Source organism: Chiloscyllium punctatum, chromosome 47, assembly GCF_047496795.1.
Source record: "Chiloscyllium punctatum isolate Juve2018m chromosome 47, sChiPun1.3, whole genome shotgun sequence".
NCBI classification, from domain to species: domain Eukaryota; kingdom Metazoa; phylum Chordata; class Chondrichthyes; order Orectolobiformes; family Hemiscylliidae; genus Chiloscyllium; species Chiloscyllium punctatum.
Window position 1 is genome coordinate 45,089,642 of NC_092785.1, and position 25,713 is coordinate 45,115,354.

A 25,713-nucleotide genomic window follows, 5' to 3' on the forward strand; every position below is an offset into this window, starting at 1 on the left:
CGGTAGTGGCTGGTTTTACAACATTACAGTAACTTTGGGAGTGCCCTTCAAAACACCAGCGTCATTGTCTATGGACCCTTTGTGATCGTGAGGGGAGTCGGCAGCTGCAGGGTTAAAATGTAAAGTTCCTACAATCACGACGGAGTTGGCAGTGTTGCTGAGCCCACCGTCAAGGGGTACAGTCTGCTTTCGGTCAGTGAAGGCCTCTCTAGGCCGCATCCCTCCCACTAGGTGGGTCCGTTACCTTGGAAACATTGGCAGCAGCACTACTCAGGCAGAGTGACGCTGCCAGGCCACTTATCCCGGCCCCGATTACAATTACTGCCCGAGGCATCAATCCCTGCAAAACAGAGAGAGAGAGAGAGAGAGAGTGGCACAAAATGAGGCAGAGCGAGAGAGAGAGAGAGAGGAGCAGAGAGAGAGAGAGAGAGAGAGAGGAGCAGAGAGAGAGAGAGAGAAAGAGGAGCAGAGAGAGAGAGAGGAGCAGAGAGAGGAACAGAGAGAGAGGAGCAGAGAGAGAGAGAGGAGCAGAGAGAGAGAGAGAGAGAGAGAGAGGAGCAGAGAGAGGAACAGAGAGAGAGAGGAACAGAGAGAGAGAGAGGAGCAGAGACAGAGAAAGAGAGGAGCAGAGAGAGAGAGAGAGAGAGGAGCAGAGACAGAGAAAGAGAGGAGCAGAGAGAGAGAGAGGAACAGAGAGAGAGAGAGAAGCAGAGAGAGAGAGAGGAACAGAGAGAGAGGAGCAGAGAGAGAGAGAGAGAGGAGCAGAGAGAGAGAGGAGCAGAGAGAAAGAGAGAGACAGAGAGAGAGAGAGAGAGACAGCACAGAGCAGAGAGAGAGAGAGAGGAGCAGAGAGAGAGGAGCAGAGAGAGAGAGAGAGGAGCAGAGAGAGAGAGAGAGAGAGAGAGGAGCAGAGAGAGAGAGAGAGAGGAGCAGAGAGAGAGAGGAGCAGAGAGAGAGAGAGGAGCAGAGAGAGAGAGGAGCAGAGAGAGAGAGAGGAGCAGAGAGAGAGTGAGAGAGAGAGAGGAGCAGAGAGAGAGAGAGAGGAGCAGAGAGAGAGAGGAGCAGAGAGAGAGAGAGAGGAGCAGAGACAGAGAAAGAGAGGAGCAGAGAGAGAGAGAGGAACAGAGAGAGAGAGAGGAGCAGAGAGAGAGAGAGAGGAGCAGAGAGAGAGAGGAGCAGAGAGAGATAGAGAGGAACAGAGAGAGAGAGGAGCAGAGAGAAAGAGAGAGACAGAGAGAGAGAGAGAGAGAGACAGCACAGAGCAGAGAGAGAGAGAGGAGCAGAGAGAGAGAGAGAGAGAGGAGCAGAGAGAGAGAGGAGCAGAGAGAGAGAGAGGAGCAGAGAGAGAGAGGAGCAGAGAGAGAGAGAGGAGCAGAGAGAGAGAGAGGAGCAGAGAGAGAGGAGCAGAGAGAGAGAGAGGAGCAGAGAGAGAGAGAGAGAGTGAGAGAGAGAGAGGAGCAGAGAGAGAGAGAGAGAGGAGCAGAGAGAGAGAGAGAGAGGAGCAGAGAGAGAGAGAGAGAGAGGAGCAGAGAGAGAGAGGAGCAGAGAGAGAGAGAGGAGCAGAGAGAGAGAGGAGCAGAGAGAGAGAGAGGAGCAGAGAGAGAGAGAGGAGCAGAGAGAGAGGAGCAGAGAGAGAGAGAGGAGCAGAGAGAGAGAGAGAGAGTGAGAGAGAGAGAGGAGCAGAGAGAGAGAGAGAGAGGAGCAGAGAGGGAGAGTGAGAGGAGCAGAGAGAGGAGCAGAGAGAGGAGCAGAGAGAGAGAGTGAGAGGAGCAGAGAGAGGAGCAGAGAGAGAGAGAGGAGCAGAGAGAGAGAGAGACAGAGAGAAAGAGAATGAGAGACATGCACACACAAAATGACAGGCAGAGTGAGAATGACCGAGAGAGAGAGACAGAGTGAGTGAAAGAAAGAGAATGAGAGAGACAGGAAGAGAGAGAGAGAGAGAGAGAGAGAGAGACATACACACACAAAGTGGGAAAGAAAGAATGAGACACGCACACAGAGAGAAAGACAGACAGCCATTCAGAAATAGAGAGAGACAAGACAGAAATAGTGTGTGTGTGTACACAGAGTCATACAGTCATAGTGACGTACAGCTCGGAAACAGACCATTCGGTCCAACTCATTTATGCTGACCAGATATCCAAAATAAATCTAGTCCCATCTGCCAGCACTTAACCCATACCCATCCAAATGCCTCTTAAATGCTGTAATTGTACCAGCCTCCACCACATCCTCTGGCAGCTCATTCCATACACGTACCACCCTCTGGGTGAAAAAGTTGCCCCTTAGGTCTCTTTTATATCTTTCCCCTCTCACCCTAAACCTATGCCCCTCTAGTTCTGGACTCCCCCACCCCAGGGGAAAGACTTTGCCTATTTATCTGAGAGAGACAGAGAGAGAGACAGACAGACAGAGACCGAGAGAGAGAGTCTAAAACAGACAAATCGAAAGGCCACTCCATCAAAAAGAGGAAGTAGGAAAGAGAGAGAGACAGGGAGAGGGAAACGGGAATGGAGTGAGGTGAAAGAAAATACAGCTGGATGTATATAGAGAAAACCAGAGAGAGGAACAGGCTATATAGATCATTAACTCACTGGCCCTTGCTTGTGGCTGCAAACGTTTCTCGACAATGTGCCAGTTTGGAGTTTCTGTGCAGAATGCTACTTTTATCAGAGTAACACAGCAGGCTGCTTTATCTCACAGTGTCCTCCTGTTCCTGTGTAACAGGCTCGGGGGGGGGCGGGGGGTGGAATGGTCGCCTCTGTTCCTGTTTGCAGTATAGAAGGGGGGGGGAGGGTGGGAAAGCTGAATGGCCTCCTCCTGTTCCTCTCCAATTCCGACTGACACACTTTCAGCAAATGTTGATGGGCTGGAGACAGTCGGAGAGCACGAGGATTGCGGATGCTGAGGATCAGAATCGAAGAGGGTGGTGCCGGAGAAGCACAGCAGGTCAGGCAGCATCCGAGGAGCAGAAGAGTCGACGACGGTTTTGAGCATAAGCCCTTCATCAGGATTTCAAGACTGGATCAAGGAGGCTTACCAGCATGTTACAGGGGTCACACAGGACAGAACAGCGCAGTACAGGCCCTTTGGCCCTTGACACTGACTGACCTGCGGAACCAATCTTTGAAGTGGGAGGGTGATGCGAGGCACAGGGACACACAAGATGGCCACTGAGCCATAAGTTGGCCACTTGACACACAAAATGGCCGCCGGACCACAATATGCAGAGAGACAACAGAGCAAACACAGTCACTGCCTGGGGGCGCCAGAATGCGAGCACAATGCACTCACAATCTAGTTGTCATGATTTGGAGGTGCGGTGTTGGACTGGGGTGTACAAAGGTAAAAATCACACAGCACCAGGTTATAGTCCAACAGGTTTCATTGGAAGCACACTGGCTTTCGGAGCGACACTCCTTCATCAGGTGATAGTGGAGGGCTCGATCGCAACACACAGAATTTATAGCAAACATTTACAGTGTGATGTAGCATTTTTCAATGTATAATTTCAGTTACATCACACTGTAAATTTTTGCTATAAATTCTGTGTGTTAGGATTGAGCCCTCCACTATCACCTGATGAAGGAGCGTCGCTCCAAAAGCTAGTGTGCTTCCAATGAAACCTGTTGGACTATAACCTGGTGTTGTGTGAGTTTTAACAATCTAGTTGATTAGTTTAAGGTGGGTGAGGGAAGAGACTACACATGAGTAACGTACACTGCCCGCTGAAGTGTCTGGGCTCAGCCAACACCCCTTATAGAAATGCTAACAGCTTGATACAGACTCAATATGAAGTGCTATCAGCCAGGGCTGCAGTAATTGTCCTTCTCAGGAAGAGCGATTAGTGCCCATTACTCAAGCAATGGACGCCTGCGCAGACGCTGAAACTGACAATGTCTGCGCTGAAACTGACAACCACCGTGTGGAAATTAACAATGTCTACGCTGGAACTGACAACCACCGCATGGAAATTAACAATGTCTCCGCTGGAACTGACGACCACCGCGTGGAAATTAACAATGTCTGTGCTGAAACTGACGACCACTGCGTGGAAATTAACCATGTCTGTGCTGAAACTGACGACCACTGCGTGGAAATTAACCATGTCTGTGCTGAAACTGACAACCACTGCGTGGAAATTAACAATGTCTACGCTGATTACAACAAACAGATGATGTTACAAAGACAATAACTTCATTAGTGACCAATTATATCACAAAATGTATAAAAGCATCTTGACACGTGCCCTGGGTTGAGAGAAGACTCGCAGCTGACCACTGTGCTGTTGGGGTCTCTCTCTCTCTCTCTCTCTCTCCCTGGAGCTCTGGAATTTCCTTCTGCAATAAACTCTGTCACTGAACCCCTGACTCTGACTCTGAGGCTGGTGATTTTCCGCCATTACACTAACACACACTCGTTCAATTCTCGTCCGTATGTCTACCCAATTACCATTTAAACGCCCTTAACATCGGCGAGTCGCACTGCAGGCAGTGCGTTCCATGCTGCTACTACTCCCCGAGTAAAGAACCTACCTCTGACATCTGTCCTATATCGATCACCCCCTCAGTTTAAAGCTATGCCCCCTTGTACTCACCGTCCCCATACTTGGGAAAAGGCTCTCCCTGTCCATCCTGTCTAACCCTCTGATTATCTTATATATTTCTATTAAGTCAACTCTCAACCTTCTCTCGAATGAAAACAGCCTCAGTTCCCTCAGCCTTTCCTCGTAAGACTGTCCCTCCAGACCAGGCAACATCCCGGTAAATCTCCTCGGCACCCTTTCCAAAGCTTCCACATCCTTCTTATAATGCGGTGACCAGAACTGTACACAATACTCCAAGTGCGGCTGCACCAGAGTTTTGTACAGCTGCAGCATAACTTCATGGCTCCGGAACTCAATCCCTCTATTAATAAAAGCTAAAACACTGTCTGTCTTCTTAACAACCCCATCAACAGTCTCCAGTTAACTTGGAGAAACTTTCTAAGTGATGAACTACTCAGTCACTCTTTGTCCTGTTCTTTCAAGACTGTCCCTGGAGCCAATCTAGAAACTAAGCTTCTTCTGGAAAGAGAACATCAAATAGACTCTTGGCCAGTTCTGAGCAGTTCCTATCGAAATTAACACTTAAAAAAAAAGAAACTAATTTTGGAGGTATAAGGTTTCAATCTTGCAACCTCTAGCAGTGAGAACAGAGAAACCACCTTAATGAGACACACGTGTGTGCAATACGTTGGGGTGGCATGGTAGCTCAGTGGTTAGCACTACAGCCTCACTGCACCATCGACCCGGGTTCAATTCCCATCTCGGGTGGCTGTGTGGAGTTTGCACATTCTCCCCGGGTCTGTATGGGGTTCCTCCGGGTGCTCTGGTTTCCTCCCACAGTCCAATGATGTGCAGGTTAGGGTGGATTGACCATGCTAAATTACCCCATAGTGTTCAGGGATGTGCAGGTTAGGGTGGATTGGCCATGCTAAATTACCCCATCGTGTTCAGGGATGTGTAGGTTAGGGTGGATTGGCCATGCTCAATTACCCCATAGTGTTCAGGGATGTGCAGGTTAGGGTGGATTGGCCATGTTAAATTACCCCATAGTGTTCAGGGATGTGCAGGTTAGGGTGGATTGGCCATGCTAAATTACCCCATAGTGTTCAGGGATGTGTAGGTTAGGGTGGATTGGCCATGCTCAATTACCCCATAGTGTTCAGGGATGTGTAGGTTAGGGTGGATTGGCCATGCTCAATTACCCCATAGTGTTCAGGGATGTGTAGGTTAGGGTGGATTGGCCATGATAAATTACCCCATAGTGTTCAGGGATGTGCAGGTTAGGGTGGATTGGCCATGCTCAATTACCCCATAGTGTTCAGGGATGTGCAGGTTAGGGTGGATTGGCCATGCTAAATTACCCCATAGTGTTCAGGGATGTGTTGGTTAGGGTGGATTGGCCATGCTAAATTACCCCATAGTGTTCAGGGATGTGTAGGTTAGGGTGGATTGGCCATGCTAAATTACCCCATAGTGTTCAGGGATGTGTAGGTTAGGGTGGATTGGCCATGCTAAATTACCCCATAGTGTACAGGGATGTGTAGGTTAGGGTGGATTGGCCATGATAAATTACCCCATAGTGTTCAGGGATGTGTAGGTTAGGGTGGATTGGCCATGCTAAATTACCCCATAGTGTTCAGGGATGTGTAGGTTAGAGTGGATTGGCCATGATAAATTACCCCATAGTGTTCAGGGATGTGTAGGTTAGAGTGGATTGGCCATGCTAAATTACCCCATAGTGTTAGGTGCATTAGTAAACGTCGAGGAGTAGGGGATTGGGTCTGGGTTGGTGTGGACTTGCTGGGCCGAAGGGCGTGTTCCCACACTGGCGGGGAATCTCATCTCATCGAATTGAAAAGGAAGCTGAAGGCAGGGTTAGCACGGGGATCAGGAGGATTGCCTTTGCGAGCATCAACCCTTAATGAGAAATTGGGGGGGGGGGGGGGGATAGCTGGGGACACGATAGGTCGATTGAAGGTGAGGGGGGGGTGGAGGGTTGATGGCAGTATGTCGGAGAAGAGGGTGGAGCGGATCGGTGGGCAGGAAGGTGGACAGGTCAAAAGGCCGGCGCGTGTTCTCCAGTTCCCTCATTTCCCCTCCCCCCCCCCACCAAACTCATCCTCGATCCAACCCCTGCACCCTCCTCTCCGACCTATCACCCTACCTTTATCCAACTATTGCGTTGCTAGCTACCTTCCCCTCAGCCCCACCTCCCTCCCTCCCTCCCTCCCTCCCATTCATTTCTCAGCCACCACCCCCCAGCCCTCATTCCTGATGAAGGGCTTATGTCCAAAACGTTGCCTCTCCCGGTCCCTCGGATGCTGCCTGCCCTGATGTGCTTTTCCAGCAACACCCTCTTCGAACTCGGACTCTCCAGCATCGGCAGTCCTCATTTTTTTTTATCCTTCGGATAGGGATGGTGTTTTGGAAACACCTCCAGGTCCTCCCTCATGGAGCTGAGCAGACCACTGAACAGGGTTTGTTCGAGGGGTCCGACAAAGGGGTCTCTGGGGAATCTGTGCTTTTGAGACCGTCACAAGTGAACGTGTCTCAGGAGGGGGAGCTCAATGATGCCCCAAAGGTGTTAATCGTGTCCGGGGAACAAGGACTGTATGAAGTTACTGATGAAAGCAGCATTAGGGTCAACTCCTCGTGAGCGGGAGAACTGAGAGACCGAAGGTGCACAAAGCAAACAGTTTAAAGGACTTTGACACAGCGTGTCAGACCACCTATCGGCCGACAGCGAGTTGGAGTCACTTGTGAAACCTATCCCAGTCGGATTATTCCTTTTGCAAGCACCCAGGGAAGTGTGTTTGGGGAGGGGGGGGGGAAGAGGAGGAGTGTGTGTGGTTGAGGGGGTGGGGAAGGGTAGGGTGTGTTTGAGGGGGAGGGGTGTGTTTGTGAGGGTGGGGATGGGGAGGGGTGTGTTTGAGGGGGTGGGGAAGGGGAGGGGTGTGTTTGAGGGGGTGGGGAAGGGAAGGGGTGTGTTTGAGGGGGAGGGGATGGGGAGGGGTGTGTTTGAGGGGGTGGGGAAGGGGAGGGGTGTGTTTGAGGGGGAGGGGATGGGGAGGGGTGTGTTTGAGGGGGAGGGGATGGGGAGGGGTGTGTTTGAGGGGGTGGGGAAGGGGAGGGGTGTGTTTGAGGGGGTGGGGAAGGGGAGGGGTGTGTTTGAGGGGGAGGGGACGGGGAGGTGTGTGTTTGAGGGGATGGGGAGGTGTGTGTTTGAGGGGGAGGGGACGGGGAGGTGTGGGTTTGAGGGGAGGGGGTGTGTGTTTGAGGGGGAGGGGAGGTGTGTGTTTAAGGGGGAGGGGACGGGGAGGTGTGTGTTTGAGGGGACGGGGGTGTGTGTTTGAGGGGGAGGGGAGGGGGAGGTGTGTGTTTGAGGGGATGGGGAGGTGTGTGTTTGAGGGGACGGGGAGGTGTGTGTTTGAGGGGGAGGGGACGGGGAGGTGTGTGTTTGAGGGGGAGGGGACGGGGAGGTGTGTGTTTGCGGGGATGGGGAGGTGTGTGTTTGAGGGGGAGGGGGAGGTGTGTGTTTGAGGGGAGGGGGAGGTGTGTGTTTGAGGGGACGGGGAGGTGTGTGTTTGAGGGGACGGGGAGGTGTGTGTTTGAGGGGACGGGGAGGTGTGTGTTTGAGGAGACGGGGAGGTGTGTGTTTGAGGGGACGGGGAGGTGTGTGTTTGAGGGGACGGGGGAGGTGTGTGTTTGAGGGGGAGGGGAGGTGTGTGTTTGAGGGGGAGGGGACGGGGAGGTGTGTGTTTGAGGGGACGGGGAGGTGTGTGTTTGAGGGGACGGGGAGGTGTGTGTTTGAGGGGGAGGGGGAGGTGTGTGTTTGAGGGGGAGGGGACGGGGAGGTGTGTGTTTGCGGGGGAGGGGGAGGTGTGTGTTTGAGGGGACGGGGAGGTGTGTGTTTGAGGGGACGGGGAGGTGTGTGTTTGAGGAGGCGGGGAGGTGTGTGTTTGAGGGGACGGGGAGGTGTGTGTTTGAGGGGACGGGGAGGTGTGTGTTTGAGGGGACGGGGAGGTGTGTGTTTGAGGGGGAGGGGACGGGGAGGTGTGTGTTTGCGGGGGAGGGGGAGGTGTGTGTTTGAGGGGACGGGGAGGTGTGTGTTTGAGGGGACGGGGAGGTGTGTGTTTGAGGGGGAGGGGGAGGTGTGTGTTTGAGGGGACGGGGAGGTGTGTGTTTGAGGGGACGGGGAGGTGTGTGTTTGAGGGGAGGGGGAGGTGTGTGTTTGAGGGGGAGGGGAGGTGTGTGTTTGAGGGGACGGGGAGGTGTGTGTTTGAGGAGGCGGGGAGGTGTGTGTTTGAGGGGACGGGGAGGTGTGTGTTTGAGGGGACGGGGAGGTGTGTGTTTGAGGGGGAGGGGACGGGGAGGTGTGTGTTTGCGGGGGAGGGGGAGGTGTGTGTTTGAGGGGACGGGGAGGTGTGTGTTTGAGGGGACGGGGAGGTGTGTGTTTGAGGGGGAGGGGGAGGTGTGTGTTTGAGGGGGAGGGGGAGGTGTGTGTTTGAGGGGGAGGGGAGGTGTGTGTTTGAGGGGACGGGGAGGTGTGTGTTTGAGGGGACGGGGAGGTGTGTGTTTGAGGGGACGGGGAGGTGTGTGTTTGAGGGGATGGGGAGGTGTGTGTTTGAGGGGGAGGGGAGGTGTGTGTTTGAGGGGGAGGGGGAGGTGTGTGTTTGAGGGGACGGGGAGGTGTGTGTTTGAGGGGACGGGGAGGTGTGTGTTTGAGGGGACGGGGAGGTGTGTGTTTGAGGGGACGGGGAGGTGTGTGTTTGAGGGGAGGGGGAGGTGTGTGTTTGAGGGGGAGGGGGAGGTGTGTGTTTGAGGGGACGGGGAGGTGTGTGTTTGAGGGGACGGGGAGGTGTGTGTTTGAGGGGACGGGGAGGTGTGTGTTTGAGGGGGAGGGGGAGGTGTGTGTTTGAGGAGGCGGGGAGGTGTGTGTTTGAGGGGGAGGGGGAGGTGTGTGTTTGAGGGGGAGGGGGAGGTGTGTGTTTGAGGGGGAGGGGGAGGTGTGTGTTTGAGGGGACGGGGAGGTGTGTGTTTGAGGGGGAGGGGGAGGGGGAGGGGGAGGTGTGTGTTTGAGGGGACGGGGAGGTGTGTGTTTGAGGGGGAGGGGGAGGTGTGTGTTTGAGGGGACGGGGAGGTGTGTGTTTGAGGGGACGGGGAGGTGTGTGTTTGAGGGGACGGGGAGGTGTGTGTTTGAGGGGACGGGGAGGTGTGTGTTTGAGGGGGAGGGGGAGGTGTGTGTCTGAGGGGATGGGGAGGTGTGTGTTTGAGGGGGAGGGGAGGGGGAGGTGTGTGTTTGAGGGGACGGGGAGGTGTGTGTTTGAGGGGACGGGGAGGTGTGTGTTTGAGGGGAGGGGGAGGTGTGTGTTTGAGGGGGAGGGGACGGGGAGGTGTGTGTTTGAGGGGACGGGGAGGTGTGTGTTTGAGGGGGAGGGGAGGGGGAGGTGTGTGTTTGAGGGGACGGGGAGGTGTGTGTTTGAGGGGGAGGGGGAGGTGTGTGTTTGAGGGGAGGGGGAGGTGTGTGTTTGCGGGGGAGGGGACGGGGAGGTGTGTGTTTGAGGGGGAGGGGGAGGTGTGTGTTTGAGGGGACGGGGAGGTGTGTGTTTGAGGGGACGGGGAGGTGTGTGTTTGCGGGGGAGGGGGAGGTGTGTGTTTGAGGGGAGGGGGAGGTGTGTGTTTGCGGGGGAGGGGGAGGTGTGTGTTTGAGGGGACGGGGAGGTGTGTGTTTGAGGGGACGGGGAGGTGTGTGTTTGAGGGGAGGGGGAGGTGTGTGTTTGAGGGGACGGGGAGGTGTGTGTTTGAGGGGAGGGGGAGGTGTGTGTTTGAGGGGACGGGGAGGTGTGTGTTTGAGGGGACGGGGAGGTGTGTGTTTGAGGGGGAGGGGGAGGTGTGTGTTTGCGGGGGAGGGGGAGGTGTGTGTTTGAGGGGATGGGGAGGTGTGTGTTTGAGGGGGAGGGGGAGGTGTGTGTTTGCGGGGGAGGGGGAGGTGTGTGTTTGAGGGGAGGGGGAGGTGTGTGTTTGAGGGGACGGGGAGGTGTGTGTTTGAGGGGGAGGGGGAGGTGTGTGTTTGAGGGGAGGGGGAGGTGTGTGTTTGAGGGGACGGGGAGGTGTGTGTTTGAGGAGACGGGGAGGTGTGTGTTTGAGGGGGAGGGGAGGTGTGTGTTTGAGGGGGAGGGGGAGGTGTGTGTTTGAGGGGACGGGGAGGTGTGTGTTTGAGGGGAGGGGGAGGTGTGTGTTTGAGGGGACGGGGAGGTGTGTGTTTGAGGGGACGGGGAGGTGTGTGTTTGAGGGGGAGGGGGAGGTGTGTGTTTGAGGGGACGGGGAGGTGTGTGTTTGAGGGGACGGGGAGGTGTGTGTTTGAGGAGACGGGGAGGTGTGTGTTTGAGGGGACGGGGAGGTGTGTGTTTGAGGGGACGGGGAGGTGTGTGTTTGAGGGGACGGGGAGGTGTGTGTTTGAGGGGACGGGGAGGTGTGTGTTTGAGGGGAGGGGGAGGTGTGTGTTTGAGGGGGAGGGGGAGGTGTGTGTTTGAGGGGACGGGGAGGTGTGTGTTTGAGGGGACGGGGAGGTGTGTGTTTGAGGGGACGGGGAGGTGTGTGTTTGAGGGGAGGGGGAGGTGTGTGTTTGAGGAGGCGGGGAGGTGTGTGTTTGAGGGGGAGGGGGAGGTGTGTGTTTGAGGGGGAGGGGGAGGTGTGTGTTTGAGGGGGAGGGGGAGGTGTGTGTTTGAGGGGACGGGGAGGTGTGTGTTTGAGGGGGAGGGGGAGGGGAGGGGGAGGTGTGTGTTTGAGGGGACGGGGAGGTGTGTGTTTGAGGGGGAGGGGGAGGTGTGTGTTTGAGGGGACGGGGAGGTGTGTGTTTGAGGGGACGGGGAGGTGTGTGTTTGAGGGGACGGGGAGGTGTGTGTTTGAGGGGACGGGGAGGTGTGTGTTTGAGGGGGAGGGGGAGGTGTGTGTCTGAGGGGATGGGGAGGTGTGTGTTTGAGGGGGAGGGGAGGGGGAGGTGTGTGTTTGAGGGGACGGGGAGGTGTGTGTTTGAGGGGACGGGGAGGTGTGTGTTTGAGGGGAGGGGGAGGTGTGTGTTTGAGGGGGAGGGGACGGGGAGGTGTGTGTTTGAGGGGACGGGGAGGTGTGTGTTTGAGGGGGAGGGGAGGGGGAGGTGTGTGTTTGAGGGGACGGGGAGGTGTGTGTTTGAGGGGGAGGGGGAGGTGTGTGTTTGAGGGGACGGGGAGGTGTGTGTTTGCGGGGGAGGGGGAGGTGTGTGTTTGAGGGGAGGGGGAGGTGTGTGTTTGCGGGGGAGGGGGAGGTGTGTGTTTGAGGGGACGGGGAGGTGTGTGTTTGAGGGGACGGGGAGGTGTGTGTTTGAGGGGACGGGGAGGTGTGTGTTTGAGGGGGAGGGGGAGGTGTGTGTTTGAGGGGACGGGGAGGTGTGTGTTTGAGGGGGAGGGGGAGGTGTGTGTTTGAGGGGACGGGGAGGTGTGTGTTTGAGGGGACGGGGAGGTGTGTGTTTGAGGGGGAGGGGGAGGTGTGTGTTTGAGGGGACGGGGAGGTGTGTGTTTGAGGGGACGGGGAGGTGTGTGTTTGAGGGGACGGGGAGGTGTGTGTTTGAGGGGGAGGGGGAGGTGTGTGTTTGAGGGGAGGGGGAGGTGTGTGTTTGAGGGGACGGGGAGGTGTGTGTTTGAGGGGACGGGGAGGTGTGTGTTTGAGGGGACGGGGAGGTGTGTGTTTGAGGGGAGGGGGAGGTGTGTGTTTGAGGGGGAGGGGGAGGTGTGTGTTTGAGGGGACGGGGAGGTGTGTGTTTGAGGGGGAGGGGGAGGTGTGTGTTTGAGGGGACGGGGAGGTGTGTGTTTGAGGGGACGGGGAGGTGTGTGTTTGAGGGGACGGGGAGGTGTGTGTTTGAGGGGACGGGGAGGTGTGTGTTTGAGGGGACGGGGAGGTGTGTGTTTGAGGGGGAGGGGGAGGTGTGTGTTTGAGGAGACGGGGAGGTGTGTGTTTGAGGGGACGGGGAGGTGTGTGTTTGAGGGGAGGGGGAGGTGTGTGTTTGAGGGGAGGGGGAGGTGTGTGTTTGAGGGGACGGGGAGGTGTGTGTTTGAGGGGACGGGGAGGTGTGTGTTTGCGGGGGAGGGGGAGGTGTGTGTTTGCGGGGGAGGGGGAGGTGTGTGTTTGAGGGGAGGGGGAGGTGTGTGTTTGAGGGGACGGGGAGGTGTGTGTTTGAGGGGACGGGGAGGTGTGTGTTTGAGGGGAGGGGGAGGTGTGTGTTTGAGGGGACGGGGAGGTGTGTGTTTGAGGGGGAGGGGGAGGTGTGTGTTTGAGGGGACGGGGAGGTGTGTGTTTGAGGGGACGGGGAGGTGTGTGTTTGATGGGGAGGGGGAGGTGTGTGTTTGAGGGGAGGGGGAGGTGTGTGTTTGAGGGGAGGGGGAGGTGTGTGTTTGAGGGGACGGGGAGGTGTGTGTTTGAGGGGACGGGGAGGTGTGTGTTTGAGGGGACGGGGAGGTGTGTGTTTGAGGGGACGGGGAGGTGTGTGTTTGAGGGGACGGGGAGGTGTGGGTTTGAGGGGACGGGGAGGTGTGTGTTTGAGGGGACGGGGAGGTGTGTGTTTGAGGGGAGGGGGAGGTGTGTGTTTGAGGGGACGGGGAGGTGTGTGTTTGAGGGGACGGGGAGGTGTGTGTTTGAGGGGACGGGGAGGTGTGTGTTTGAGGGGACGGGGAGGTGTGTGTTTGAGGGGGAGGGGGAGGTGTGTGTTTGAGGGGACGGGGAGGTGTGTGTTTGAGGGGACGGGGAGGTGTGTGTTTGAGGGGAGGGGGAGGTGTGTGTTTGAGGGGGAGGGGGAGGTGTGTGTTTGAGGGGACGGGGAGGTGTGTGTTTGAGGGGAGGGGGAGGTGTGTGTTTGAGGGGACGGGGAGGTGTGTGTTTGAGGGGACGGGGAGGTGTGTGTTTGAGGGGAGGGGGAGGTGTGTGTTTGAGGGGAGGGGGAGGTGTGTGTTTGAGGGGACGGGGAGGTGTGGGTTTGAGGGGAGCGGGTGTGTGTTTGAGGGGGAGGGGGAGGTGTGTGTTTGAGGGGGAGGGGGAGGTGTGTGTTTGAGGGGACGGGGAGGTGTGTGTTTGAGGGGACGGGGAGGTGTGTGTTTGAGGGGACGGGGAGGTGTGTGTTTGAGGGGACGGGGAGGTGTGTGTTTGAGGGGGAGGGGAGGTGTGTGTTTGAGGGGGAGGGGGAGGTGTGTGTTTGAGGGGACGGGGAGGTGTGTGTTTGAGGGGACGGGGAGGTGTGTGTTTGCGGGGGAGGGGGAGGTGTGTGTTTGAGGGGACGGGGAGGTGTGTGTTTGAGGGGGAGGGGGAGGTGTGTGTTTGAGGGGACGGGGAGGTGTGTGTTTGAGGGGACGGGGAGGTGTGTGTTTGCGGGGGAGGGGGAGGTGTGTGTTTGAGGGGGAGGGGGAGGTGTGTGTTTGAGGGGACGGGGAGGTGTGTGTTTGAGGGGACGGGGAGGTGTGTGTTTGAGGGGACGGGGAGGTGTGTGTTTGAGGGGACGGGGAGGTGTGTGTTTGAGGGGGAGGGGGAGGTGTGTGTTTGAGGGGACGGGGAGGTGTGTGTTTGAGGGGACGGGGAGGTGTGTGTTTGAGGGGGAGGGGGAGGTGTGTGTTTGAGGGGACGGGGAGGTGTGTGTTTGAGGGGACGGGGAGGTGTGTGTTTGAGGGGAGGGGGAGGTGTGTGTTTGAGGGGACGGGGAGGTGTGTGTTTGAGGGGATGGGGAGGTGTGTGTTTGAGGGGACGGGGAGGTGTGTGTTTGAGGGGAGGGGGAGGTGTGTGTTTGCGGGGGAGGGGGAGGTGTGTGTTTGAGGGGGAGGGGGAGGTGTGTGTTTGAGGGGATGGGGAGGTGTGTGTTTGAGGGGACGGGGAGGTGTGTGTTTGCGGGGGAGGGGGAGGTGTGTGTTTGAGGGGAGGGGGAGGTGTGTGTTTGAGGGGATGGGGAGGTGTGTGTTTGAGGGGGAGGGGGAGGTGTGTGTTTGAGGAGGCGGGGAGGTGTGTGTTTGCGGGGGAGGGGGAGGTGTGTGTTTGAGGGGACGGGGAGGTGTGTGTTTGAGGGGGAGGGGGAGGTGTGTGTTTGAGGGGACGGGGAGGTGTGTGTTTGAGGGGGAGGGGGAGGTGTGTGTTTGAGGGGGAGGGGGAGGTGTGTGTTTGGGGGGGAGGGGGAGGTGTGTGTTTGAGGGGACGGGGAGGTGTGTGTTTGAGGGGGAGGGGGAGGTGTGTGTTTGAGGGGATGGGGAGGTGTGTGTTTGAGGGGACGGGGAGGTGTGTGTTTGAGGGGGAGGGGGAGGTGTATGTTTGAGGGGATGGGGAGGTGTGTGTTTGAGGGGACGGGGAGGTGTGTGTTTGAGGGGGAGGGGGAGGTGTGTGTTTGAGGGGACGGGGAGGTGTGTGTTTGAGGAGGCGGGGAGGTGTGTGTTTGAGGAGACGGGGAGGTGTGTGTTTGAGGGGATGGGGAGGTGTGTGTTTGAGGGGGAGGGGGAGGTGTGTGTTTGAGGGGATGGGGAGGTGTGTGTTTGAGGGGAGGGGAGGTGTGTGTTTGAGGGGACGGGGAGGTGTGTGTTTGAGGGGACGGGGAGGTGTGTGTTTGAGGGGGAGGGGGAGGTGTGTGTTTGAGGGGACGGGGAGGTGTGTGTTTGCGGGGGAGGGGGAGGTGTGTGTTTGAGGGGATGGGGAGGTGTGTGTTTGAGGAGGCGGGGAGGTGTGTGTTTGAGGGGACGGGGAGGTGTGTGTTTGAGGAGGCGGGGAGGTGTGTGTTTGAGGAGACGGGGAGGTGTGTGTTTGAGGGGGAGGGGGAGGTGTGTGTTTGAGGGGATGGGGAGGTGTGTGTTTGAGGGGAGGGGAGGTGTGTGTTTGAGGGGACGGGGAGGTGTGTGTTTGCGGGGGAGGGGGAGGTGTGTGTTTGAGGGGACGGGGAGGTGTGTGTTTGAGGGGAGGGGGAGGTGTGTGTTTGAGGGGGAGGGGGAGGTGTGTGTTTGAGGGGACGGGGAGGTGTGTGTTTGAGGGGAGGGGGAGGTGTGTGTTTGAGGGGAGGGGGAGGTGTGTGTTTGAGGGGACGGGGAGGTGTGTGTTTGAGGGGATGGGGAGGTGTGTGTTTGAGGGGAGGGGAGGTGTGTGTTTGAGGGGACGGGGAGGTGTGTGTTTGAGGGGACGGGGAGGTGTGTGTTTGAGGGGGAGGGGGAGGTGTGTGTTTGAGGGGACGGGGAGGTGTGTGTTTGAGGGGGAGGGGGAGGTGTGTGTTTGAGGGGACGGGGAGGTGTGTGTTTGAGGGGGAGGGGGAGGTGTGTGTTTGAGGGGATGGGGAGGTGTGTGTTTGAGGGGACGGGGAGGTGTGTGTTTGAGGGGGAGGGGGAGGTGTGTGTTTGAGGGGACGGGGAGGTGTGTGTTTGAGGGGACGGGGAGGTGTGTGTTTGAGGGGGAGGGGGAGGTGTGTGTTTGAGGGGACGGGGAGGTGTGTGTTTGAGGGGACGGGGAGGTGTGTGTTTGAGGGGACGGGGAGGTGTGTGTTTGAGGGGGAGGGGGAGGTGTGTGTTTTAGGGGAGGGGGAGGTGTATGTTTGAGGGGGAGGGGGAGGTGTGTGTTTGCGGGGGAGGGGGAGGTGTGTGTTTGAGGGGACGGGGAGGTGTGTGTTTGAGGGGGAGGGGGAGGGGGAGGGGGAGGTGTGTGTTTGAGGAGACGGGGAGGTGTGTGTTTGAGGGGACAGGGAGGTGTGTGTTTGAGGGGACAGGGAGGTGTGTGTTTGCGGGGGAGGGGGAGGTGTGTGTTTGAGGGGAGGGGGAGGTGTGTGTTTGCGGGGGAGGGGGAGGTGTGTGTTTGAGGGGAGGGGGAGGTGTGTGTTTGAGGGGACGGGGAGGTGTGTGTTTGAGGGGACGGGGAGGTGTGTGTTTGAGGGGAGGGGGAGGTGTGTGTTTGAGGGGACGGGGAGGTGTGTGTTTGAGGGGACGGGGAGGTGTGTGTTTGAGGGGGAGGGGGAGGTGTGTGTTTGAGGGGACGGGGAGGTGTGTGTTTGAGGGGACGGGGAGGTGTGTGTTTGAGGGGACGGGGAGGTGTGTGTTTGAGGGGACGGGGAGGTGTGTGTTTGAGGGGGAGGGGGAGGTGTGTGTTTGAGGGGACGGGGAGGTGTGTGTTTGAGGGGACGGGGAGGTGTGTGTTTGAGGGGACGGGGAGGTGTGTGTTTGAGGGGGAGGGGGAGGTGTGTGTTTGAGGGGACGGGGAGGTGTGTGTTTGAGGGGAGGGGGAGGTGTGTGTTTGAGGGGAGGGGGAGGTGTGTGTTTGAGGGGACGGGGAGGTGTGTGTTTGAGGGGACGGGGAGGTGTGTGTTTGAGGGGGAGGGGGAGGTGTGTGTTTGAGGGGACGGGGAGGTGTGTGTTTGAGGGGGAGGGGGAGGTGTGTGTTTGAGGGGACGGGGAGGTGTGTGTTTGAGGGGAGGGGGAGGTGTGTGTTTGAGGGGACGGGGAGGTGTGTGTTTGAGGGGGAGGGGGAGGTGTGTGTTTGAGGGGACGGGGAGGTGTGTGTTTGAGGGGACGGGGAGGTGTGTGTTTGAGGGGACGGGGAGGTGTGTGTTTGAGGGGGAGGGGGAGGTGTGTGTTTGAGGGGACGGGGAGGTGTGTGTTTGAGGGGGAGGGGGAGGTGTGTGTTTGAGGAGACGGGGAGGTGTGTGTTTGAGGGGACGGGGAGGTGTGTGTTTGAGGGGACGGGGAGGTGTGTGTTTGCGGGGGAGGGGGAGGTGTGTGTTTGCGGGGGAGGGGGAGGTGTGTGTTTGAGGGGACGGGGAGGTGTGTGTTTGAGGGGACGGGGAGGTGTGTGTTTGAGGGGACGGGGAGGTGTGTGTTTGAGGAGAGGGGGAGGTGTGTGTTTGAGGGGACGGGGAGGTGTGTGTTTGAGGGGACGGGGAGGTGTGTGTTTGAGGGGACGGGGAGGTGTGTGTTTGAGGGGGAGGGGGAGGTGTGTGTTTGCGGGGGAGGGGAGGTGTGTGTTTGAGGAGAGGGGGAGGTGTGTGTTTGAGGGGGAGGGGGAGGTGTGTGTTTGAGGGGACGGGGAGGTGTGTGTTTGCGGGGGAGGGGGAGGTGTGTGTTTGCGGGGGAGGGGGAGGTGTGTGTTTGCGGGGGAGGGGAGGTGTGTGTTTGAGGGGACGGGGAGGTGTGTGTTTGAGGGGGAGGGGGAGGTGTGTGTTTGAGGGGGAGGGGGAGGTGTGTGTTTGCGGGGGAGGGGAGGTGTGTGTTTGAGGGGAGGGGGAGGTGTGTGTTTGAGGGGGAGGGGGAGGTGTGTGTTTGAGGGGACGGGGAGGTGTGTGTTTGAGGGGAGGGGGAGGTGTGTGTTTGCGGGGGAGGGGGAGGTGTGTGTTTGCGGGGAGGGGGAGGTGTGTGTTTGAGGGGACGGGGAGGTGTGTGTTTGAGGGGACGGGGAGGTGTGTGTTTGAGGGGACGGGGAGGTGTGTGTTTGAGGGGAGGGGGAGGTGTGTGTTTGAGGGGACGGGGAGGTGTGTGTTTGAGGAGAGGGGGAGGTGTGTGTTTGCGGGGGAGGGGGAGGTGTGTGTTTGCGGGGGAGGGGAGGTGTGTGTTTGAGGGGACGGGGAGGTGTGTGTTTGAGGGGGAGGGGGAGGTGTGTGTTTGAGGGGGAGGGGGAGGTGTGTGTTTGCGGGGGAGGGGAGGTGTGTGTTTGAGGGGAGGGGGAGGTGTGTGTTTGAGGGGGAGGGGGAGGTGTGTGTTTGAGGGGACGGGGAGGTGTGTGTTTGAGGGGAGGGGGAGGTGTGTGTTTGCGGGGGAGGGGGAGGTGTGTGTTTGCGGGGGAGGGGAGGTGTGTGTTTGAGGGGACGGGGAGGTGTGTGTTTGAGGGGACGGGGAGGTGTGTGTTTGAGGGGGAGGGGGAGGTGTGTGTTTGAGGGGGAGGGGGAGGTGTGTGTTTGAGGGGGAGGGGACGGGGAGGTGTGTGTTTGAGGGGACGGGGAGGTGTGTGTTTGAGGAGACGGGGAGGTGTGTGTTTGAGGGGACGGGGAGGTGTGTGTTTGAGGGGATGGGGAGGTGTGTGTTTGAGGGGGAGGGGAGGTGTGTGTTTGAGGGGACGGGGAGGTGTGTGTTTGAGGGGAGGGGGAGGTGTGTGTTTGAGGGGACGGGGAGGTGTGTGTTTGAGGGGAGGGGGAGGTGTGTGTTTGAGGGGACGGGGAGGTGTGTGTTTGAGGAGACGGGGAGGTGTGTGTTTGAGGGGAGGGGGAGGTGTGTGTTTGAGGGGACGGGGAGGTGTGTGTTTGAGGGGAGGGGGAGGTGTGTGTTTGAGGGGATGGGGAGGTGTGTGTTTGAGGGGGGGGGGACGGGGAGGTGTGTGTTTGAGGGGACGGGGAGGTGTGTGTTTGCGGGGGAGGGGGAGGTGTGTGTTTGAGGGGAGGGGGAGGTGTGTGTTTGAGGGGATGGGGAGGTGTGTGTTTGAGGGGGAGGGGGAGGTGTGTGTTTGAGGGGAGGGGGAGGTGTGTGTTTGCGGGGGAGGGGGAGGTGTGTGTTTGAGGAGACGGGGAGGTGTGTGTTTGAGGGGACGGGGAGGTGTGTGTTTGAGGGGACGGGGAGGTGTGTGTTTGAGGGGACGGGGAGGTGTGTGTTTGAGGGGAGGGGGAGGTGTGTGTTTGAGGGGGACGGGGAGGTGTGTGTTTGAGGGGACGGGGAGGTGTGTGTTTGAGGGGACGGGGAGGTGTGTGTTTGAGGGGACGGGGAGGTGTGTGTTTGAGGAGACGGGGAGGTGTGTGTTTGAGGGGATGGGGAGGTGTGTGTTTGAGGGGGAGGGGAGGTGTGTGTTTGACGGGGAGGGGGAGGTGTGTGTTTGAGGGGGATGGGGAGGTGTGTGTTTGAGGGGATGGGGAGGTGTGTGTTTGAGGGGAGGGGGAGGTGTGTGTTTGCGGGGGAGGGGGAGGTGTGTGTTTGAGGAGGCGGGGAGGTGTGTGTTTGAGGAGACGGGGAGGTGTGTGTTTGAGGGGATGGGGAGGTGTGTGTTTGAGGGGGAGGGGGAGGTGTGTGTTTGACGGGGAGGGGGAGGTGTGTGTTTGAGGGGGATGGGGAGGTGTGTGTTTGAGGGGACGGGGAGGTGTGTGTTTGAGGGGAGGGGGAGGTGTGTGTTTGAGGGGACGGGGAGGTGTGTGTTTGAGGGGGAGGGGGAGGTGTGTGTTTGAGGGGATGGGGAGGTGTGTGTTTGAGGGGACGGGGAGGTGTGTGTTTGAGGGGACGGGGAGGTGTGTGTTTGAGGGGGAGGGGGAGGTGTGTGTTTGAGGGGACGGGGAGGTGTGTGTTTGAGGGGAGGGGGAGGTGTGTGTTTGAGGGGACGGGGAGGTGTGTGTTTGAGGGGACGGGGAGGTGTGTGTTTGAGGGGGAGGGGAGGGGGAGGTGTGTGTTTGAGGGGAGGGGGAGGTGTGTGTTTGAGGGGAGGGGGAGGTGTGTGTTTGAGGGGAGGGGGAGGTGTGTGTTTGAGGGGACGGGGAGGTGTGTGTTTGAGGGGACGGGGAGGTGTGTGTTTGCGGGGATGGGGAGGTGTGTGTTTGAGGGGACGGGGAGGTGTGTGTTTGAGGGGGAGGGGGAGGTGTGTGTTTGAGGGGACGGGGAGGTGTGTGTTTGAGGGGACGGGGAGGTGTGTGTTTGCGGGGGAGGGGGAGGTGTGTGTTTGAGGGGACGGGGAGGTGTGTGTTTGCGGGGGAGGGGAGGTGTGTGTTTGCGGGGACGGGGAGGTGTGTGTTTGAGGGGGAGGGGGAGGTGTGTGTTTGAGGGGATGGGGAGGTGTGTGTTTGAGGGGGAGGGGGAGGTGTGTGTTTGAGGAGGCGGGGAGGTGTGTGTTTGAGGGGAGGGGGAGGTGTGTGTTTGAGGGGACGGGGAGGTGTGTGTTTGCGGGGATGGGGAGGTGTGTGTTTGAGGGGGAGGGGGAGGTGTGTGTTTGAGGGGACGGGGAGGTGTGTGTTTGAGGGGAGGGGGAGGTGTGTGTTTGAGGGGGAGGGGAGGTGTGTGTTTGAGGGGGAGGGGAGGTGTGTGTTTGAGGGGAGGGGGAGGTGTGTGTTTGAGGGGGAGGGGGAGGTGTGTGTTTGAGGGGGAGGGGGAGGTGTGTGTTTGAGGGGACGGGGAGGTGTGTGTTTGAGGGGAGGGGGAGGTGTGTGTTTGAGGGGGAGGGGAGGTGTGTGTTTGAGGGGGAGGGGGAGGTGTGTGTTTGAGGGGGAGGGGGAGGTGTGTGTTTGAGGGGACGGGGAGGTGTGTGTTTGAGGGGAGGGGGAGGTGTGTGTTTGAGGGGGAGGGGAGGTGTGTGTTTGAGGGGGAGGGGAGGTGTGTGTTTGAGGGGAGGGGGAGGTGTGTGTTTGAGGGGGAGGGGGAGGTGTGTGTTTGAGGGGACGGGGAGGTGTGTGTTTGAGGGGACGGGGAGGTGTGTGTTTGAGGGGGAGGGGGAGGTGTGTGTTTGAGGGGATGGGGAGGTGTGTGTTTGAGGAGACGGGGAGGTGTGTGTTTGAGGGGGACGGGGAGGTGTGTGTTTGAGGGGACGGGGAGGTGTGTGTTTGAGGGGACGGGGAGGTGTGTGTTTGAGGGGGAGGGGGAGGTGTGTGTTTGAGGGGACGGGGAGGTGTGTGTTTGAGGGGATGGGGAGGTGTGTGTTTGAGGGGGGGGGGAGGTGTGTGTTTGAGGGGGAGAGGGAGGTGTGTGTTTGAGGGGACGGGGAGGTGTGTGTTTGCGGGGGAGGGGGAGGTGTGCGTTTGCGGGGGAGGGGGAGGTGTGTGTTTGAGGGGAGGGGGAGGTGTGTGTTTGAGGGGAGGGGGAGGTGTGTGTTTGAGGGGACGGGGAGGTGTGTGTTTGAGGGGGAGAGGGAGGTGTGTGTTTGAGGGGACGGGGAGGTGTGTGTTTGCGGGGGAGGGGGAGGTGTGCGTTTGCGGGGGAGGGGGAGGTGTGTGTTTGCGGGGGAGGGGGAGGTGTGTGTTTGAGGGGACGGGGAGGTGTGTGTTTGAGGGGACGGGGAGGTGTGTGTTTGAGGGGGAGAGGGAGGTGTGTGTTTGAGGGGGAGGGGGAGGTGTGTGTTTGAGGGGACGGGGAGGTGTGTGTTTGAGGGGACGGGGAGGTGTGTGTTTGAGGGGAGGGGGAGGTGTGTGTTTGCGGGGGAGGGGGAGGTGTGCGTTTGCGGGGGAGGGGGAGGTGTGTGTTTGAGGGGGAGGGGGAGGTGTGTGTTTGAGGGGGAGGGGGAGGTGTGGGTTTGAGGGGGAGGGGGAGGTGTATGTTTGAGGGGACGGGGAGGTGTGTGTTTGAGGGGACGGGGAGGTGTGTGTTTGAGGGGATGGGGAGGTGTGTGTTTGAGGGGGAGGGGGAGGTGTATGTTTGAGGGGGAGGGGAGGGGGAGGTGTGTGTTTGAGGGGACGGGGAGGTGTGTGTTTGAGGGGACGGGGAGGTGTGTGTTTGAGGGGGAGGGGGAGGTGTGTGTTTGAGGGGGAGGGGGAGGTGTGTGTTTGCGGGGGAGGGGGAGGTGTGTGTTTGAGGGGACGGGGAGGTGTGTGTTTGAGGGGAGGGGGAGGTGTGTGTTTGAGGGGACGGGGAGGTGTGTGTTTGAGGGGACGGGGAGGTGTGTGTTTGAGGGGGAGGGGGAGGTGTGTGTTTGAGGGGGAGGGGGAGGTGTGTGTTTGCGGGGGAGGGGGAGGTGTGTGTTTGAGGGGACGGGGAGGTGTGTGTTTGAGGGGGAGGGGGAGGTGTGTGTTTGAGGGGGAGGGGGAGGTGTGTGTTTGAGGGGAGGGGGAGGTGTGTGTTTGAGGGGAGGGGGAGGTGTATGTTTGAGGGGATGGGGAGGTGTATGTTTGAGGGGAGGGGGAGGTGTGTGTTTGAGGAGAGGGGGAGGTGTGTGTTTGAGGGGGAGGGGGAGGTGTGTGTTTGAGGGGAGGGGGAGGTGTGTGTTTGAGGGGACGGGGAGGTGTGTGTTTGAGGGGACGGGGAGGTGTGTGTTTGAGGGGACGGGGAGGTGTGGGTTTGAGGGGGAGGGGGAGGGGGAGGTGTGGGTTTGAGGGGAGGGGGTGTGTGTTTGAGGGGGAGGGGGAGGGGGAGGTGTGGGTTTGAGGGGAGGGGGTGTGTGTTTGAGGGGGACGGGGAGGTGTGTGTTTGAGGGGGAGGGGGAGGTGTGTGTTTGAGGGGACGGGGAGGTGTGTGTTTGAGGGGAGGGGGAGGTGTATGTTTGAGGGGAGGGGGAGGTGTATGTTTGAGGGGGAGGGGGAGGTGTGTGTTTGAGGGGAGGGGGAGGTGTGTGTTTGAGGGGGAGGGGGAGGTGTATGTTTGAGGGGAGGGGGAGGTGTGTGTTTGAGGGGACGGGGAGGTGTGTGTTTGAGGGGAGGGGGAGGTGTGTGTTTGAGGGGACGGGGAGGTGTGTGTTTGAGGGGGAGGGGGAGGTGTGTGTTTGAGGGGGAGGGGGAGGTGTGTGTTTGAGGGGGAGGGGGAGGTGTGTGTTTGAGGGGGAGGGGGAGGTGTGTGTTTGAGGGGGAGGGGGAGGTGTGTGTTTGAGGGGATGGGGAGGTGTGTGTTTGAGGGGAGGGGGAGGTGTGTGTTTGAGGGGACGGGGAGGTGTGTGTTTGAGGGGACGGGGAGGTGTGTGTTTGAGGGGGAGGGGAGGGGGAGGTGTGTGTTTGAGGGGACGGGGAGGTGTGTGTTTGAGGGGGAGGGGAGGGGGTGGTGTGTGTTTGAGGGGACGGGGAGGTGTGTGTTTGAGGGGGAGGGGGAGGTGTGTGTTTGAGGGGACGGGGAGGTGTGTGTTTGAGGGGGAGGGGGAGGTGTGTGTTTGAGGGGGAGGGGGAGGTGTGTGTTTGAGGGGGAGGGGGAGGTGTGTGTTTGAGGGGACGGGGAGGTGTGTGTTTGAGGGGACGGGGAGGTGTGTGTTTGAGGGGAGGGGGAGGTGTGTGTTTGAGGGGGAGGGGGAGGTGTGTGTTTGAGGGGACGGGGAGGTGTGTGTTTGAGGGGAGGGGGAGGTGTGTGTTTGAGGGGAGGGGGAGGTGTGTGTTTGAGGGGACGGGGAGGTGTGTGTTTGAGGGGAGGGGGAGGTGTGTGTTTGAGGGGGAGGGGGAGGTGTGTGTTTGAGGGGACGGGGAGGTGTGTGTTTGAGGGGACGGGGAGGTGTGTGTTTGAGGGGGAGGGGGAGGTGTGTGTTTGCGGGGGAGGGGGAGGTGTGTGTTTGAGGGGACGGGGAGGTGTGTGTTTGAGGGGAAGGGGAGGTGTGTGTTTGAGGGGGAGGGGGAGGTGTGTGTTTGAGGAGAGGGGGAGGTGTGTGTTTGAGGGGACGGGGAGGTGTGTGTTTGAGGAGAGGGGGAGGTGTGTGTTTGAGGGGACGGGGAGGTGTGTGTTTGAGGGGACGGGGAGGTGTGTGTTTGCGGGGGAGGGGGAGGTGTGTGTTTGAGGGGACGGGGAGGTGTGTGTTTGAGGGGACGGGGAGGTGTGTGTTTGAGGGGGAGGGGGAGGTGTGTGTTTGAGGGGAGGGGGAGGTGTGTGTTTGAGGGGAGGGGGAGGTGTGTGTTTGAGGGGACGGGGAGGTGTGTGTTTGAGGGGGAGGGGGAGGGGGAGGGGGAGGTGTGTGTTTGAGGGGACGGGGAGGTGTGTGTTTGAGGGGACGGGGAGGTGTGTGTTTGAGGGGACGGGGAGGTGTGTGTTTGAGGTGGAGGGGGAGGTGTGTGTTTGAGGGGACGGGGAGGTGTGTGTTTGAGGGGACGGGGAGGTGTGTGTTTGAGGGGACGGGGAGGTGTGTGTTTGCGGGGGAGGGGGAGGTGTGTGTTTGAGGGGACGGGGAGGTGTGTGTTTGCGGGGGAGGGGGAGGTGTGTGTTTGAGGGGACGGGGAGGTGTGTGTTTGAGGGGGAGGGGGGAGGGGGAGGGGGAGGTGTGTGTTTGAGGGGAGGGGGAGGTGTGTGTTTGAGGGGACGGGGAGGTGTATGTTTGAGGGGGAGGGGACGGGGAGGTGTGTGTTTGAGGGGGAGGGGGAGGTGTGTGTTTGCGGGGGAGGGGGAGGTGTGTGTTTGCGGGGGAGGGGGAGGTGTGTGTTTGAGGGGAGGGGGAGGTGTGTGTTTGCGGGGGAGGGGGAGGTGTGTGTTTGAGGGGACGGGGAGGTGTGTGTTTGAGGGAGGGGGAGGTGTGTGTTTGAGGGACGGGGAGGTGTGTGTTTGAGGGGAGGGGGAGGTGTGTGTTTGAGGGGACGGGGAGGTGTGTGTTTGAGGGGACGGGGAGGTGTGTGTTTGAGGGGACGGGGAGGTGTGTGTTTGAGGGGACGGGGAGGTGTGTGTTTGAGGGGACGGGGAGGTGTGTGTTTGAGGGGACGGGGAGGTGTGTGTTTGAGGGGATGGGGAGGTGTGTGTTTGCGGGGGAGGGGGAGGTGTGTGTTTGCGGGGGAGGGGGAGGTGTGTGTTTGAGGGGAGGGGGAGGTGTGTGTTTGAGGGGACGGGGAGGTGTATGTTTGAGGGGGAGGGGACGGGGAGGTGTGTGTTTGAGGGGGAGGGGGAGGTGTGTGTTTGAGGGGACGGGGAGGTGTGTGTTTGAGGGGAGGGGGAGCTGTGTGTTTGGGGGGAGGGGGAGGTGTGTGTTTGAGGGGGAGGGGGAGGTGTGTGTTTGAGGGGACGGGGAGGTGTGTGTTTGAGGGGACGGGGAGCTGTGTGTTTGAGGGGAGGGGGAGGTGTGTGTTTGAGGGGGAGGGGGAGGTGTGTGTTTGAGGGGGAGGGGGAGGTGTGTGTTTGAGGGGAGGGGGAGGTGTGTGTTTGAGGGGAGGGGGAGGTGTGTGTTTGAGGGGACGGGGAGGTGTGTGTTTGAGGGGACGGGGAGGTGTGTGTTTGAGGGGACGGGGAGGTGTGTGTTTGAGGGGATGGGGAGGTGTGTGTTTGCGGGGGAGGGGGAGGTGTGTGTTTGCGGGGGAGGGGGAGGTGTGTGTTTGAGGGGAGGGGGAGGTGTGTGTTTGAGGGGACGGGGAGGTGTATGTTTGAGGGGGAGGGGACGGGGAGGTGTGTGTTTGAGGGGGAGGGGGAGGTGTGTGTTTGAGGGGACGGGGAGGTGTGTGTTTGAGGGGAGGGGGAGCTGTGTGTTTGGGGGGAGGGGGAGGTGTGTGTTTGAGGGGGAGGGGGAGGTGTGTGTTTGAGGGGACGGGGAGGTGTGTGTTTGAGGGGACGGGGAGCTGTGTGTTTGAGGGGAGGGGGAGG

General features: G+C 59.5%; 1 protein-coding gene across 4 annotated transcripts in view; it reads right to left on the reverse strand.

Moving 5' to 3' along the window:
* Nucleotides 1-25,713, reverse strand: part of ppox (protoporphyrinogen oxidase) — a 92,641-nt gene that overhangs the window by 51,962 nt on the left and 14,966 nt on the right. For 3 of the 4 annotated variants that reach the window (XM_072564723.1, XM_072564722.1, XM_072564724.1), the window contains exon 2: nucleotides 245-340. In XM_072564723.1, the coding sequence (XP_072420824.1) occupies nucleotides 245-334 (90 nt within the window). In that variant the 5' untranslated portion in view covers nucleotides 335-340. Of the gene's footprint in view, nucleotides 1-244; nucleotides 341-2,594; nucleotides 2,614-25,713 lie in introns of those variants that run through there. The other variant, XM_072564721.1, reaches the window with a different exon arrangement.